The 14,558-nt window shown below is 52.7% G+C and overlaps 1 protein-coding gene and 1 long non-coding RNA gene across 7 annotated transcripts in view; one reads left to right on the top strand and one right to left on the bottom strand.

Annotated features, from left to right (window-relative positions):
* Window positions 1-1,168: 1,168 nt before the first annotated feature.
* Window positions 1,169-9,466, bottom strand: LOC105733067 (uncharacterized). 5 transcript variants are annotated; one of them, XR_010342566.1, is made up of 5 exons: window positions 8,956-9,466; window positions 6,696-6,798; window positions 5,365-5,504; window positions 3,640-3,735; window positions 1,169-1,701 (listed from the first exon to the last, which is right to left on the bottom strand). It is a non-coding gene; the product is annotated as an uncharacterized LOC105733067 (long non-coding RNA). The 5 variants fall into 5 exon arrangements; XR_010342563.1 differs by having other exon boundaries at window positions 7,662-9,466; XR_010342565.1 differs by adding an exon at window positions 3,198-3,327 and having other exon boundaries at window positions 6,696-9,466.
* A 720-nt stretch (window positions 9,467-10,186) lies between these two features.
* Window positions 10,187-14,558, top strand: part of TENT4A (terminal nucleotidyltransferase 4A) — a 43,291-nt gene continuing 38,919 nt past the window's right edge. For both annotated transcript variants that reach the window (XM_021675366.2, XM_064375852.1), the window contains exon 1: window positions 10,187-11,450. In XM_021675366.2, the coding sequence (XP_021531041.2) occupies window positions 10,732-11,450 (719 nt within the window). In that variant the 5' untranslated portion in view covers window positions 10,187-10,731. The remainder of the gene's footprint in view (window positions 11,451-14,558) is intronic.

The following is a 14,558-nucleotide window of genomic DNA, read 5'->3' on the forward strand; positions in this document are numbered from 1 at the left end:
AAAAGTCAGGCTGGTCTGGAGATGGAGGTCTAGGATTAGGGAGTGTCAGCGGCTTTATTTTTATTCAGTCAACAACTATGCTTTGGACACAGCTGTCTGCCAGGCCCTTTGCCGAGCTTTTCCATATGAGTGGACAGAGATGGCATCCTCCCTGTCCCCAGGTACAGGCAGCAAGCACAGGGACATAAGTGAGTAAACCTGCAGTGACGTGACCAATGTGTCAAAGGATTAGAGACACAAGAGAGGGGCTCCCCAAGGACAGCTGAGCCAGATTCCAGGGGCGATGGGAAGCGGGGCGGCTTGAGCGGCTCATGGACAGCTTTCCCAGACAGAGAGGGTAGCACTCAGACCCCGCATCATGGAAGCAGGCTGCAGCCAAGGGTCTGAAGGGGCTCGGGGTTGCCGGGGGGAGAGTGCCAGCAAGGTGGTGACAACACTAGAATGTAGAGAGGGAGGAGAGAGTGGGATCATGACAAATGGACCCAACAGAGGTGTCTGGGCAGGGGCTGGACCAATGACGGTGAGGAAGAGGCTGTGGAAAACACCCCTGGATGAAAAACCGTGCAATGCACATGACCATTTGTGTCAATGGTGCATCTTTTCTGCTGTTTCCAGTCTCTAGAAACTCCTTTATTACAGAACAATTGAGAAGAACACAAAGCCAACAGCCCTCCGAGGTGACTCATACTCTACCCACTGCTCACTGTTAGTAACGCTGACGTTTTTTACACAGAATATTGAACATCTGCTCTGAAAACCTTGTTTGTGCCTGCTCTCAGGTACAGGAACGGTGCTGGAGCCGTGGGAGGTGTCCGACCCCGAGTCCTCATTCTGAACCCATGATGGGAAGCACCCCGGGGCTGGATTCCTGCCATCCATTGCTGGCTACGTGCCCTGCACCCACCACATGGGGAGAACCACAGATGATAGAGTCATTGAATAACTGAATATTAAATGCACAAGGAGATGAATTTAACCATCTAAGATCCAAGAGGGAGCTGGACACAAAGACAGGGCAACATTTTTGAGAGTGTTGAAATGTTTTTTTTTTTTTTTTCCTCTTGTTTCTGGACATCTTGAGGTCAGAATAGCCAATGCTCTCAAGCATTTTTATGACAAAAAGCAATCACCTTGTTAGTGGCTGTGTTTAAAGCTCGCCAGACTGAGGTAGTAAACAGCACTCCATTTATTAGCATAGGGGCTGCAAACCCGAGCACCAGCTGGGACCACCACGCGTGGACTGCGCCATGCTGAGAGAGGCAGAGTGGCATGGTGCGTGGGAGATGCATTCTTGGTCTAAAGGACTCTTGAGGATGGTATTAGAACCTCCCATTCCTGTTGCATCAAGACTTCAAGAAAAGAAAAGAAACAGAGCCTCGCAGTTGTTCTCCAGTACTGTCTGTCATCTCAGTCAGAGGCACACACAGCCCACCTCACCACATGGCCTGCAGGTCCTCCCTGGCATTGCGTTGGCCAAGGATATGGAATTTGGTCTGACACTGCTATATCCAGCAGAATCTTGAGGGCCATGTGTGGTTTCTCCATGTCTCCCCTTCCTTTGCCATGTGACTGAGATGGGTGCTACTCCAGCCTGGGTGCCCAAACATGGGAGCCAAGATGTGGCGTAGCCTGGGAAGAGAGCTGCCACCAATGTTCCTATGTCATTCCTATGAGTCGCTGAGGTCCTGGGGTTGTGTGTTACTGCAGCATAAATAAGCAAGAGCTAATTAATAAAGAGATTAACATTTAAACATTAGAAAACAGAGTGGGCTGAACAAAGCACGCCCTGGGCCAGCATGCTCTTTCATACATCATGACCATGTCCCGTCTTCCAGAGAGGTGCATGGGATCTTCCACAATGCTAAGCAGGCTGCCCCTTTCCTTTCCTTTTTCCTTTCCTTCCCCCTCCCCTCACCTTACCTTGCCTCTCCCTGCCTCTCCCTGCCTTGCCTTTTTCTAGGCAGGGCCTTGCTCTGTTGCCCAGGCTGAAGTGCAGTGATGCCATCATAACTCACCACAGCCTTGCCCTCCTGTGCCCAATTGCTTCTCCCAGTGCAGATTGCTAAGTACCTGGGAACACAGTGTGCACCACGACACCTGACTAATTTTTTTTTTTAATAGAGATGGGTTCTTCCTATGTTGCCAGACTGGTCTCCAACTTCTGGGCAACATAGTAAGACCCCATCTCTATAAAAAAAAAAAAAAAAAAAAGGAGGCTGGATATGGTGGCCCACGCCTGTAATCCCAACACTTTGGGAGGCTGACGTAGGGAGATCACCTGAGGTCAGGAGTTTTCGACCAGCCTGGCCAACATGGTAAAACTGTGCCTCTACTAAAAATACAAAAAAATTAGCCAGGCATGGTGGTGCACACCCGTAATCCCAGCTACTCAGAAGGCTGAGGCAAGAGAATCACTTGAACCCTGCCTCAGGCTCCTGAGGCAGAGGTTGCAGTGAGCTGAGATTGCACCACCGCACTCCAGCCTGGGTGACAGAGTGAGACTTTGTCTCAAAAAACCAAAAACAAAATGAAAAAAAAAAAGTGACCCTCCGCCTCAGCCTCTGTGCCTGTTGCCAAGACAGGTAGTGACCAGTATGCACTGTCTTTTCTCAAGGCGTCCGGCAGTAACGCACTTCCTACAAACCCTTTTGTGTAGGTGGATGTGTTCTCATGACCTCCTCCTTTGAATACCAACATCTTGAACTACAATTGCAAACCAGAGTCCGGATCCAGGGTTGAGGTCCTCAAATACTCCCATGGAAGAGTCCATGTTCTCCCAGCTACATGGAGGCATTTCACAGCTAAAACCACTCTTCCAATTCAAAGAAGTAAATGAGTGGACAACAGCCGTGAATAATGACCTCTCTGTATTTTTCCCTAAACAGCGGTTTTGTGGTCATGTCTTTGTTGGTACTGAAACACTTTTCACAACTGATGATTATGCACGTGAGGAAAACCTCGGAAGTGGATTCCCTGGTCACTCGCTCATTTTCAGGGCTGCCGCCATGTTTAGAATGTGTCTGTCCAGTGCTTCTCCCCACCCCTGCCTGCCCCGGCCTTTGTGCTGCTGCGGCCTTTGTGATTTTAGCCAGCATCTGTGTAATGGCTAACATTCAGAAGGAAAGTGAAATTACAAGCAGCACTTTTCTCAACAAACAGCTCACTGTGACCTAGTGAGGGCACCAGCCATCACCTACGCCTGTCCTTCTGGTGGCACAGAATTCACTGGAAAGGTCTTGGCCAGTCAGGCTCTGTGTCCAGCCTCTGTCTTGTCTCTAAGGGCGGCCTGCGCCTCCCGGGCTTCCTGGCAGGGCCTGTGAGGCCTCCCTGTCATGAGAAAAGAATCCACAGGTCTGTAAACTTGCTATTTTTAGGCCTCAGTGGATTTGCGCCAGTTTCCCGAGTGTAGTAATTACACAAATATTTTATTGACTAGGGCCTTGAAAACTTATAACACACACCTCAAACCTATTCAGAAATTTGAACGGGTTTAAAATGCCATGCAGCGGAATTCTCATAGACAAATGGCAAGCCCACTTCCCCATCCGCCCCCGCCCCCACCCCGCAAACCCTCAGGCTGCTCCCACCCTCCTTCCCCGGTCTTTCCACACCCATCCCCGCCTGCCCGGGTGAGCTCACCCCATGCAGCTCTGCTACATGCCAGCCAGGCAGGGCTTGCTCCCTGATGGCCCTTTGCTTCTCTTCTAAATGCAAGCCTCTGTGTCCAGCTCTCTCCTGGGGATGTAAGAGGGATGTCTTCAATTTAGTGTTTCCTAAAGAGGAGTGCTTCCTGTCCCACCCAGTAACCCCCATCTCAGGAAATAAGACTTTCATCCATGGCTGAGGCCACTGACCCACACCGATGCTTTGCTCACTCTTTGCCCCCCTCCCTACTCGGTCCCCATGGCAGGCTCCACTTCAAAATCCATGCTGCATCCAAATTCACCACGCTGCACCCCATTTAACCCCCACCTCCCAAATCTCCTCCTGCGGGACTGCCATAGCCTCCTAACTGGGCTCCTGTCCCGATGGGTCCCTGCCCAGTAGTGTTCCACAGGGCATGCAAGAGTATGTCAATTTGACCTTGATCGCCTGACTCAAAAATCTCCAGGTCTTCACCTTCTTACCAAGGGGGAAGGAAAGCCTGGCTTTCGATGAAGGCGTGCAAGTCCGTGGTTTCCCTTCTGAGGCCCGCGAGGCTGCGCTTGCCTCTGGTTTTTGTGTCATGTATAGAAGATATGACCAAGTGCATAGGTTAGCAATTATTGGGACTAGTGATGCCCCCAGCCTATCCTCAAAGTCCAGGCTTGAACAATAGAACAAAACAGACACCCAGAGGGTTTGGCAGGGAATAGAGAATGATTAGAGAAATAGAAAAAATAATTAGCTCATTAGAGCTGGGAGCAGGACAGCCATTGTCTTCCATTAATGGAGAAGTTGGAGCCCGAACCAAAAGCAGAAAGCATGGAGCAGAAGTCACTGACTGCCTCCTCCCCTTAATTAGAGGACGCAACAAGAGGAGCAGAAGACTTAAAGAAAATTCCAGCTTCTTTAAGAATCAAGGAGAAATAACAGTGGGCAGGTGGCATATACAGAATAGGTCCGCTGCGCCGGTCACTCTCATAAGCACTTCACGGACATGCCTGCTTTTCATCTTCACACAATCCCAAGTATGAGTTACCATGATTTGTCCTCATTCTGAGGCCAGCAAGGTTAATCAGTTTGCCTGAGGCCACACAGCCAGGAAATGGCAGAATGATGGTAAAGTCAGGCAAATTCGTTCTACAGCTCCTGTTCTTAACAAAAACAGAAATCTAAATTTGAGAATGGGTTGTATACTCTGTTGAAAGATTCTTAAAAGAGAAAATCCAGCAAACTTCCCCTGAGATGGATGGTCTGGGTTTATTTTCATTTCCTAGAACTGTTTATCTGTGCGGAGCCATGCTTAGTAACCCCTTTCCCTTGGTGCCAGTGAGGCTTGGTTCTGGGCTGCCAGTGACCTCAGTTAGGGGCATGGCAAACTTGGTGACTTGAGCTGCAGGAAGTGTCTGGGGTGGCGGTGCCTGCAGTCTGGTGTGTTGTCATGTAAACACTCAGGAAGGCTTCTAGTTGTTGCTTTAGGCCCAAGGTAGGGAGCCAGGAGAGAGAGGAAGAGGTCTTCATTAGATGAGAAAGGAGTATTGAAAAGTGAGGATTTTTCTGTTTCGCTTTCACGTTATTTAACCCTTTACATTGTAAATTATATTCATTTAAAAAAATAAAGAAAAGGAAACATTTCTCCAAACGTGGAATGCAGGTCACACGTTAAAACGGGCACTGAGTGTTAAGCTACACACTGATTTTTAAATGAACGCATCATCTTACTTGCTCAGGCAGTGGCTCCTGTATTCACCATCTTAGGCATCCTGTTCCAAACTCCTTGGTGGAAACCTGGAAGCTCTCTGGTTTTTCCTCTCTCCGTCCTCCACGTTGTATCAGTTATAGAGCCCCGATGATTTTACCTCCTAAACATGTTATGGTAAAGTCAGTGTGGTGCGTTTGCCAGACCCAGCTCCTCCTTGTTCTGGGCTCTCAGCAGGGCTACGTATTCCAGCCTCCCTCAGGTTAGATGGGGCCACATGTCTGAGTTCTGGCCACCAAGATAGGCGTGTGAGTGATGTGCTGGCCACCCCCCCAGGCCTGAACCCTAATCCTCCAGCAGGATGCTCCATCCTGTGTCTTCCCTTCACCCCTTTGCTGACCGTCTGCAGATAACTAGCTGAAAACTCCAGGGCCTAAGGGAATGGCAGAACTTTTGCATGAAAGTTGTGCGTGTCTGCTTGCATTCTTGTTCTCAGCCACCTGAGAATAAGCCTGGGTCAGCCTGTTGGATAACAAGAGACTCATGGTCCTGTCAATTCTGGTGCTCCAGCTGCCAGCTAGGCTACTCTAGCCCAGCCAGCCTTCACCTGATGGGCTAGCTGAGTGCAGCAAGATCAGCTGTGTTTGACCCAGAGCAGCAAAACCACTTAGTTGATTTGTAGACTTGTGAGCAATACCAAACACTTATTTTAAGTCTTGAGCTTGGGGTGGTTTCTTACCTAGCAGTAGCTCACTAATACATACACACTTTGCTTTAGTTACCCATTTGGCACCTGTGAGCAACTGAATTTGGGAACCCTGATTTAGGTAGAGGTTTTCAAACTTCACTGTTTTAGAATTTCTCAGAAAATTTACTTACAATAGAGATTCCTGGGCTTGCTCCTAGAGAGTTTCAGTAGATTGGGTGAGCTCCAGGTATCTGCATTTTAACCAGCATTGCTAATTCTGGCATGGGTAGCCCATGGAATACACTTTGTAAGTCATTTTTTCCCACAGGAACAAATCACTAAAAACTTGTTTAATCTCTAATATTACTCTTCCTCCAACATCAGAAGACAGAGAAAAGTGGGTTTTGGCCCAAAAGGGGAATGGGAAATTGATAAACAAAGAGAAAGATCTCCCTTGCCCAGCATCTCAAAAACTGCATTTTATGCTCAGTATGTTTCTTGATTGCATTAAGAAATATACTGCAGCCGGGTGCAGTGGCTCAGGCCTGTAATCCCAGCACTTTGGGAGGCTGAGGCAGGTGGCTCACTGGAGGTCAGCCTGGCCAACATGGTGAAACCTCGTCTCTACTACAAATACAAACATTAGTAGGGTGTGGTGGTGCACACCTGTAACCGCAGCTACTGAGGGGGCTGAGGCAGGAGAACAGCTTGATTCTCAGCCTGGAGGCGGAAGTTGCAGCGAGCCAGGATTGTGTCACTACATTCTAGCCTGGGAAAAAAAAAAAAAAATATATATATATATATATGTATATACAGCTTTTAATACATAAAAATATTTGTGATCACATATATAAATAACAAAACCTTGGCTTTGATTACAAAATGTGTGGTGGCTGGTGAATCAAATTAAGGAGGATTAGCTAGAAGCAAACTGCAAAGACAGAGCATGAGGCAATCAAGAAAAACTTAAAATACGTAAACAATGACAACCTGTGTAACAGATCCTGGAAGCTAGACAAGGGCAACTGCCCGTGCCCATTCCCACTGGGCCAATCAATCAGCTGCCAGTCATTCTGCCAATGTTCACTGAGGACTAACGTGTCAGACAGTCCTTGAGCTGGTGCACAGCAGGGATAGGCCATTCCTATCCTTTCTTTACGGGGCTTGCATTCTAACGGCGTTGGGGGGGGCACACACACATGATAAATGAGATAAAATGTATATGAGGTGGTATAGTGTCCCCCAAAATGATATGTTCAAGTCCTAACCCTGGGTGCCTGCAAATGTGACCTTATTTAGAAACAAACTCTTTGCAGATGTAATCAGGTTAGGAGGAAGACATGAGGGTGGCCCTAACCCAATGCCACTGGTGTCTTTCTGAGAAGAGACAGAGATACAGGGAAAACGCCATGGGATGATGATGCCAGAGAATGGAGCCGTCCATTTTAAAGCAGTGCCTCCTAGCTGGTTTCCCACATTCCACACAGCTGCATCTACAAGCCAAGGACGGACACAAGGAAAACGTCATGTGATGATGTGCCAGAGTGGGGTGATGCACCAAGCCAAGGAATGCCACGGTTTGCCAGCAACACCAGAAGTTGAGAGGAAAGCATGGGACAGACTCTCCCTTACAGCCTTCAGAGAACACATGGCCTTGCTGACAACTTGATTTTGGACTTCCAGCCTCTAGGACTGTAAGAGTGTGCGTTTGTTGTTTTAAGCCACCCAGTTTGTGATATTTTGTTCCACAGCTCCAGGAAACTAATGGAGATGAGTGCTAAGAGAAAAAGCAAACAGGGAAGGGGATCACGGGGTGCTGAGGGTTATGTATGCCTTTTGAAGAGCCCCTTGGATGTTCTCACTAAGATGGGGAGGTGGGAGTGCATGCCAGGCAGATAGAACAGCACGTGCAAAGGCCCTGAGGCAGCAGTGTGCCAGCTGTGCGTTTGGTTGGTACAGTTTGGGTTAGGGAAACCGCTGGGAGGTGAGGTTGGGGGGAAAAGGGGAAGGACCAGGAGATAAGGGACTTGCAGGTCATAGTAAGTTTGTTCCATTTTGCTGAGTGAGAAAGGAAGCCACTGGAGGGCTTTGAGCAGAAGAGTGGCACGAGTTTTTCTTTTTAATTTAAAGTTCTGGGATACACGTGTAGGACATGCAAGTTTGTTACATAGGTAAACGTGTGCCATGGTGGTTTGCTGCACCTGTTAACCCATCACCTAGGCATTAAGCCCTATATGCATTAGCTATGTATCCTGATGCCCCCCTCCCCCCAGCCCCCCACAGGTCCCTGTGTGTGTTGTTCCCCTCCCTGTGCCCGTGTGTTCTCGTTGTTCAGCTCCCACTTATTACCGGGAACATGCAGTGTTTGGTTTGACGTTCCTGTGTTAGTTTGCTTAGGATAGTGGCTTCCAGCTCCATCCATATCCCTGCAAAGGACATGATCTCATTCCTTTTTAAGGCTGCATAGTATTCTAAGAGTGGCATGAACCGATTTTTAACAGTAACATCTTTTTTCTTTTTTAAAAAGGATCACACAAGCGGAATGTGGGAAGCCATTTAGGAGGCACTGCTTTAAAATGGACGGGTGGAGGGAAGGGAAGTAAAGAGGGGTGGAGGGAGGAGGAGGGGTAGCAGTTGGGTTCTGGATGTTTCTGGCAGTCGAGCCAAGAGGATGTGTTCATTACGGACAGAGAGAGGAGCCAGGTATGACCAAGGATTTTGGACTGAGCCACTGGAAGCAAAGAGCTCCAGAATAACGGCTGTTTGACTTGTGCGTGATTTTCCGTAGTTTACTGAATGCACGTTTTAATCCTTGGTCATGATTTCCACCTGTACAACATGCAGGTACTTGAAAACGTCGGAAACATTCATTTTTATTATTAAACACCGCCACTTGCCCCAAAGCCTTTGTATGCAATACACGGACCTTGATATTTGGAGGGTCAAACGCTTAGTAATGTCTACTCATCTGTGCCGGAGACGAGGGGGCATTTCCAACGCGCCGGTAAGCAGGCCCAGTCCCGTTCTACTTAAAAGGCTTGGAGCCCGGGCGCCACTGGGCTAAGGCAGTTTCAAGGACTCCCCCTGAGGACAGGGCGGCAGCTGCGGGGTCGCCCAGGCTCGCAGGGTACCGCGATCATCCACAACGACGCTGGCGGTTGCTTTGGACCTCACAGGATATGTGGTTGGCGCTGCATTCCAAACAGTGCCACTGACGACCCGGCTTCCATGGCGCTCGGGACACCCTGATGGCAAACGGCAGGCTGCGGGCGGCGAACGGTATCCCAGATTCCGGCCCGCTCCGTGCAGCTGGAAAAATCCAAGCCCGGGCCGCGACGCGCCGCCCACGAGCCGTTCCTCGCACGGCTAGCACTGCCCATTTTTCCCAGGGAATTAACTTGGAAAATTTCACTTCACTTTTCGCCAAGAAAATCATTTTAAGAAAAGCAAACCAAACGCCTGTAAGCAGACTCGCTAGGGAACAGGTCTCCGCCGCGCGTCCTTCCCGGCTCCGGAGCGGCGGAAGCAGCCGCGGGCCGCTCACCCGCGAGGTGCAGGGAGCACGTGGGCCGGCGCGCGGACCCCAGAGATCGCAGCGTGACCCGCTGCACAGCCCTTCGGCTGAGAGACCTGGGGCGGGATCTGCGACCCGGGCCCGATCTTACGTCAGGGGGAAGGGCCCGCCAGTTGGGGAAGCGCCCTGCGGTGGCGTCCGCGGCCCCCGCCCAGTTGCACGGAAACTTCCACCGGCGTTGGCGACGGCCGCGCCCCTGCGCACGCGCAGCGTGGCCAGGAGGCAGCAGGAGACCCCGGCCTTAGCACGCATGTCTGCACGCCCTGGTCTGCGCGCCGCGGCGGACCTTCCAGCGGCTGCCTCTTCCACCCAACCCCGGCCTAGTCTGGAAGGGCTCACGCCGCCGCCGCTCCCTCCAGCCCCTCCCAGTCGCGTAGCCTCTGACGCCGTCTCCACCCTGCCCGCGCCCGACGGGACCCCAGCGCGCAGGCGCGGTAACTACGGCGGCGGTGTCTAGTGAGGATTTGAAATCGGCCGCGCGTGCGTACTGGCAACACGGCCCGGCGAGGGAGGCCCCGCTTCCTCCAGCGCCCACGTCCCCGCCCCCACCCCTCATTGGAGCGGAGGCGGCGGCGGCCCCCTCCTTCCTCCGGGCTGTGTCCGCGGTGGGTGTCTTTTCACCGCCACCGCCGCCGCCGCAGGAGCCCGGAGCCAGCGGCGCGAGCGTGACTGAGGGCTGGGCGCACCGGCGGCGGCGCCTCCCGCGGATCCCTCAGCAGCGCGGCGCCTGGGCCCGCCCCCTCGGCCCCGCCGCCCGCCCCTCTCCGATGGCCTCTCCCCGCGGCCCGAGTGGAACGCCGCCGCCGCCGCGGCCCCCGCGCCCGCCCCGCGCTGCGTGAAGCGGGAGCCCAGAGACCGCAGCCGCCTGCTGGGACGCGCCAAGCGCCGGAGCCGCCCGCCGCGGCCTGCCCGGGACCATCACCGCCGCCGCCGCCGCCGCCCCACGCCGGAGCCCGACGGGAGCGCGGCGCGAGCAGGAGGCCGGGGCTCGACCCGCCCGCCGTCGCCGGCCCAGACCCGTCCGTCCGTCCGTCCGTCCGTGCGCGCGCGGCCGGGCCTCGGGGCGCGGCGGGGGCGGGGCCGCGGCGGGGCGGGCGGGCGCGCGGGCCCCGCGGGGGCGGCGCGTGGATGGATCCGCGCGTGGCCTGGATCCAGCCCGAGCAGAAGGGGCCGGCCAATGCCCTGTGGATGCAGATCTGGGAGACCTCGCAGGGCGTGGGCCGCGGCGGCTCGGGCTTCGCGTCCTACTTCTGCCTCAACTCGCCGGCGCTGGACACGGCCGCCGCGGCGGGGGCGGCCGGGCGGGGCGGCGGCGGCCTGGGCCCCGCGCTGCCCGCCGCGTCGCCCCCGCCACCTACCCCTGGCCCCGCCGCGCCCGCCGCGCTGCCCCCCGCGCTGCTGACGGCGCTGGGGCCCGCGGCCGAGGGCGCGCGGCGCCTGCACAAGTCGCCGTCGCTTTCGTCCTCGTCGTCGTCCTCGTCCAACGCGGAGTCGGGCACCGAGAGTCCCGGCTGTTCCTCCTCGTCCTCCAGCAGCGCCTCGCTGGGCCGGCCGGGCGGCGGCCGCGGCGGTGCCTTCTTCAACTTCGCCGACGGCGCGCCCAGTGCCCCCGGCACGGCGAACGGGCACCCCGGGCCTCGCGGCCCCGCGCCCGCCGGCTCCCCGCCGCAGCACCAGTTCCATCCGGGCCGCCGGAAACGCGAGAACAAGGCCAGTACCTACGGCCTCAACTACCTGCTGTCGGGCAGCCGCGCGGCCGCGCTCAGCGGAGGGGGCGGCCCCGGGGCCCAGGCGCCGCGGCCCGGGACCCCGTGGAAGAGCCGCGCGTACAGCCCGGGCATCCAGGGGTGAGTGCGCGGGGCGGCTAAGGGGGCGGGGGCGGGGGCCATGATCCTGTCCCGAGCCCCCGGTGCAAACACCCGCCCCGGGCTCCTGGGCTTCGTTTGGAGGATGGATGTTGAAGGCCAAGGCCCCACTCTGCACCGAAAGTTTTTTTTTTATTTTTAAATATCAAATTCCTTTATAATGGAGTGACTTGCCCAGATCCTACAAGTAACAGTGCAAGAAAGGGGTGCTGAATAGAGGACCTGCAGTTATTTGCCTTTTCTATTCTTGACGCTGGAAAGGGAAATCGACTCTCTCCCCCTCCACCCCGCCTCCGGGCAAGTGGGGAACCCCTTGTCAAAGTGGGGCACAGATAAGTGTGGAGTTTCATGTAAGTTGCAGAATAATTTAGCGTTGCCGGAACTCAGATCACATTGAAAGTAAATATTTACTTCTTTTTTTCTTTCTTTTCTTTCTTTTTTTTTTTTTTGAGAAAGTTCCTTTAAAAGATAACTGAGTTTTTCATAGTGATACGATTTAACCATCAGTAAACTTAGAAGTGATTTTTTTGGGGGGGGCGGTTTTTATGGTTCAATTTCGTGCTGCAGTGAACATAAAAAGCATCATCTATAGTCTAAAAATTTGCTTTATTCAAAAAAAAATAACAGATTTGTCATACATGCTGATTTGATAGATGCCATTTTTATTTTAAATATTTCCACATCCGCCTAGAGGGAATTAGAGGTTCTATTTAAATTTAGTGCACCTACAGACGGCAGGGAATGAAACGAAAGGTGGTGTGTGGGGTTGGAATTGTCCCAGGTGAGGCTGCTCAGGTGTGATGCTGTTTACGCAGCCCTTTTGCCATTTTGGGCTTTTCTGAGCTTCTAAAAATAATTTATATGTAGGTTGTGTGTCAGTATTTTAAGACTTAAAATGATAAGTTTTCCTTACACATTTTTTTTTTTTTGCCAATTTAAAAAACAAAGATTTGCCCGAGTATGAGGGTTACGTGCATTAGAGTCCTACAAATACCCACAATTGCTAGGTGTTGGAGTTCCTTCTTATAGTACACTTTTTCTTATAACTGTGTTTCTGTATGTTGGCCTAAGTTGGTACTTGTTTAAAGCGTGTGATACTCTGTAATAGCTGCATGTTCTGTAACTTACTTCACCTGGCTTGGGCACCAAGTGTTACTTTCTAAATTCCTCGAAGCCTAAACATGCACTGCAGACCCTGGTGGGAGTGCAGCCTCCTCTCCTCTCTCTCTCCGGTTCTATTTTGTAGAACTTTCTGAGAGTAGGTGGTTGGGAGCAGCTTTTTCTTGATATATAGCAATACATACCTAAGGACTCGCTTGGGTGGACCTTTACATTTACAGCCTGTTATGTAACTGGAATAAACTCTGTGTCTCTTGGCGCTAGAAAGAATAGGAAGACTCATGGTCTCTGCCAGTCTTGTGTTGTACCTCTGCCCTTGGAGAGCAGTAGTGCATCAGGCCCCATGCACCTCACTTGGGGTCCCCAAGATCCTCCTGGTAACTCTAGTCAGCCTCAGTAGGTAGTGTTGCTTTTGTTAGTGAATGAGCCCACTGGGCCAGGTGCTGTGCTAGGATCTGGGGATTTTCTGGGGCAGGGACAGCACGGGAGACACAATCTTGTAATCTTGACCCACCCTGAAACTTGCCCACAAGCCCCCTGCCTAGTGCACAAGAGATTGCTCGGTTGTGCAGTCTCCTCTCACCTTCTTCATCCCCCAAGTCCAGTCACTGATCCGATGCTGTGTTTGGCCCTCTGAATCTCTCCACACCTTATCCTCCACGCTCAGGCAGGCTCTTGCCACCTCTGTGGAGATTGCTAAAGCAGCCAGAGGTACCTTTGATGCACTTTGGCCCTGCCTGGGTCCTTTCCCATCACTGCCACTGGGGCGATCTTCTCTGCCAGCAGGTCTGGTCAGGTTCCCCTTCACCCTCTTATGACACCTCCCCCATCTCCAATCCCCCACATTAAAGACTAAAGCCTAAAACTCAGCGACACCTCCAGGGCTCTGCTGCTCTGATGGCCCTGGGTCCTGGGTCCTGGCCCCAGCCCTTGTCCACCTAGTAGAACCCAGCTGTAAGGCAGTATGGTGTAGGGCATAAGAGAGCGCTCTGAAGTCCCCCAGGAGCTCTGGTTTCATACTGCAGTCATGTTCTTTGAACCTTCCTTTTCCCCTTTGCCTGAGATCTCTCCTTGCCTATCTAGGTGGTGTGTACCATGCTTCCAGTATGGCCCTGGGTGCATCCACTTCCTGCCACCTCTGCCCATAGAGGCCTGTGAGGATCACCTGCTATATGCCTAGAAGGGCAGGGTGACCTCTGCTTGGTCAGCTACTCAGCTGCTCTTCAGAAGGAACAGGAAGTAGTAAACCTGAGCAGTGGTGGAGTTGGGCTTGTGGTTAGAGGAAGCCGGGTGCCCCTGGTGATCATTTCCACATGACCTGTTGGTCCTACATGAACTAATCTTTTGGTATCAAGAAGTAGTTCTGTCTGGAACTTGCTTCTGGCCACCAGCTTACCCAGAGTGTTGGGAAAGGCCACCAAAAAGTCTTTCAGTTGGGGCTTAGAGAAGGAAATAACTGCATTAAAGACACACCTGGCCTGGCCAATAGTAAAGGACCTTGTTGCTGAGAAGCTGCTTGGGGTTGTGGCACAATCCCAGTACGTGCACTTCTGAAAATGCAGTCTGCAGTGCTCAGGGGAGGGTGAGCCTGCTGTGGCACATCGGCTGAACCCAGTTGGGTCTTTGCCTGGTAGCCCATGTGGCAACCCGCACTATTTGTCCTTTTCTGGGGAGGAGTTTTCTGTCCTTGGAAACTTTGCCTGGAGGCTTGGACTTGTGAGACTGCCAGTGTGCTTTCTGCCTCAAGTAGGATGAAGAAAAAGCAGGTGAAAGAGGACAGGGATTGGTGCAAGAACCTTCAGAGAAGAGGAGGTGAAACGCTGGTTTTGGCTCTAGTCTTATTACATTGTTTGATTGAAATCCCAAACCTTTGTTTTGGGAATGGTGTGCTTAGCGTGAGCCGTGCTGTTGACCTGGGCTTCTGACCTACAGACGTGGGCAAGTGTGTGGACGGGCCCTGGGCCCTTTGCA

Source organism: Aotus nancymaae, unplaced genomic scaffold (assembly GCF_030222135.1).
Source record: "Aotus nancymaae isolate 86718 unplaced genomic scaffold, 86718_ANA_hifiasm-v0.15.2.pri h1tg000014l, whole genome shotgun sequence".
Taxonomy (NCBI): domain Eukaryota; kingdom Metazoa; phylum Chordata; class Mammalia; order Primates; family Aotidae; genus Aotus; species Aotus nancymaae.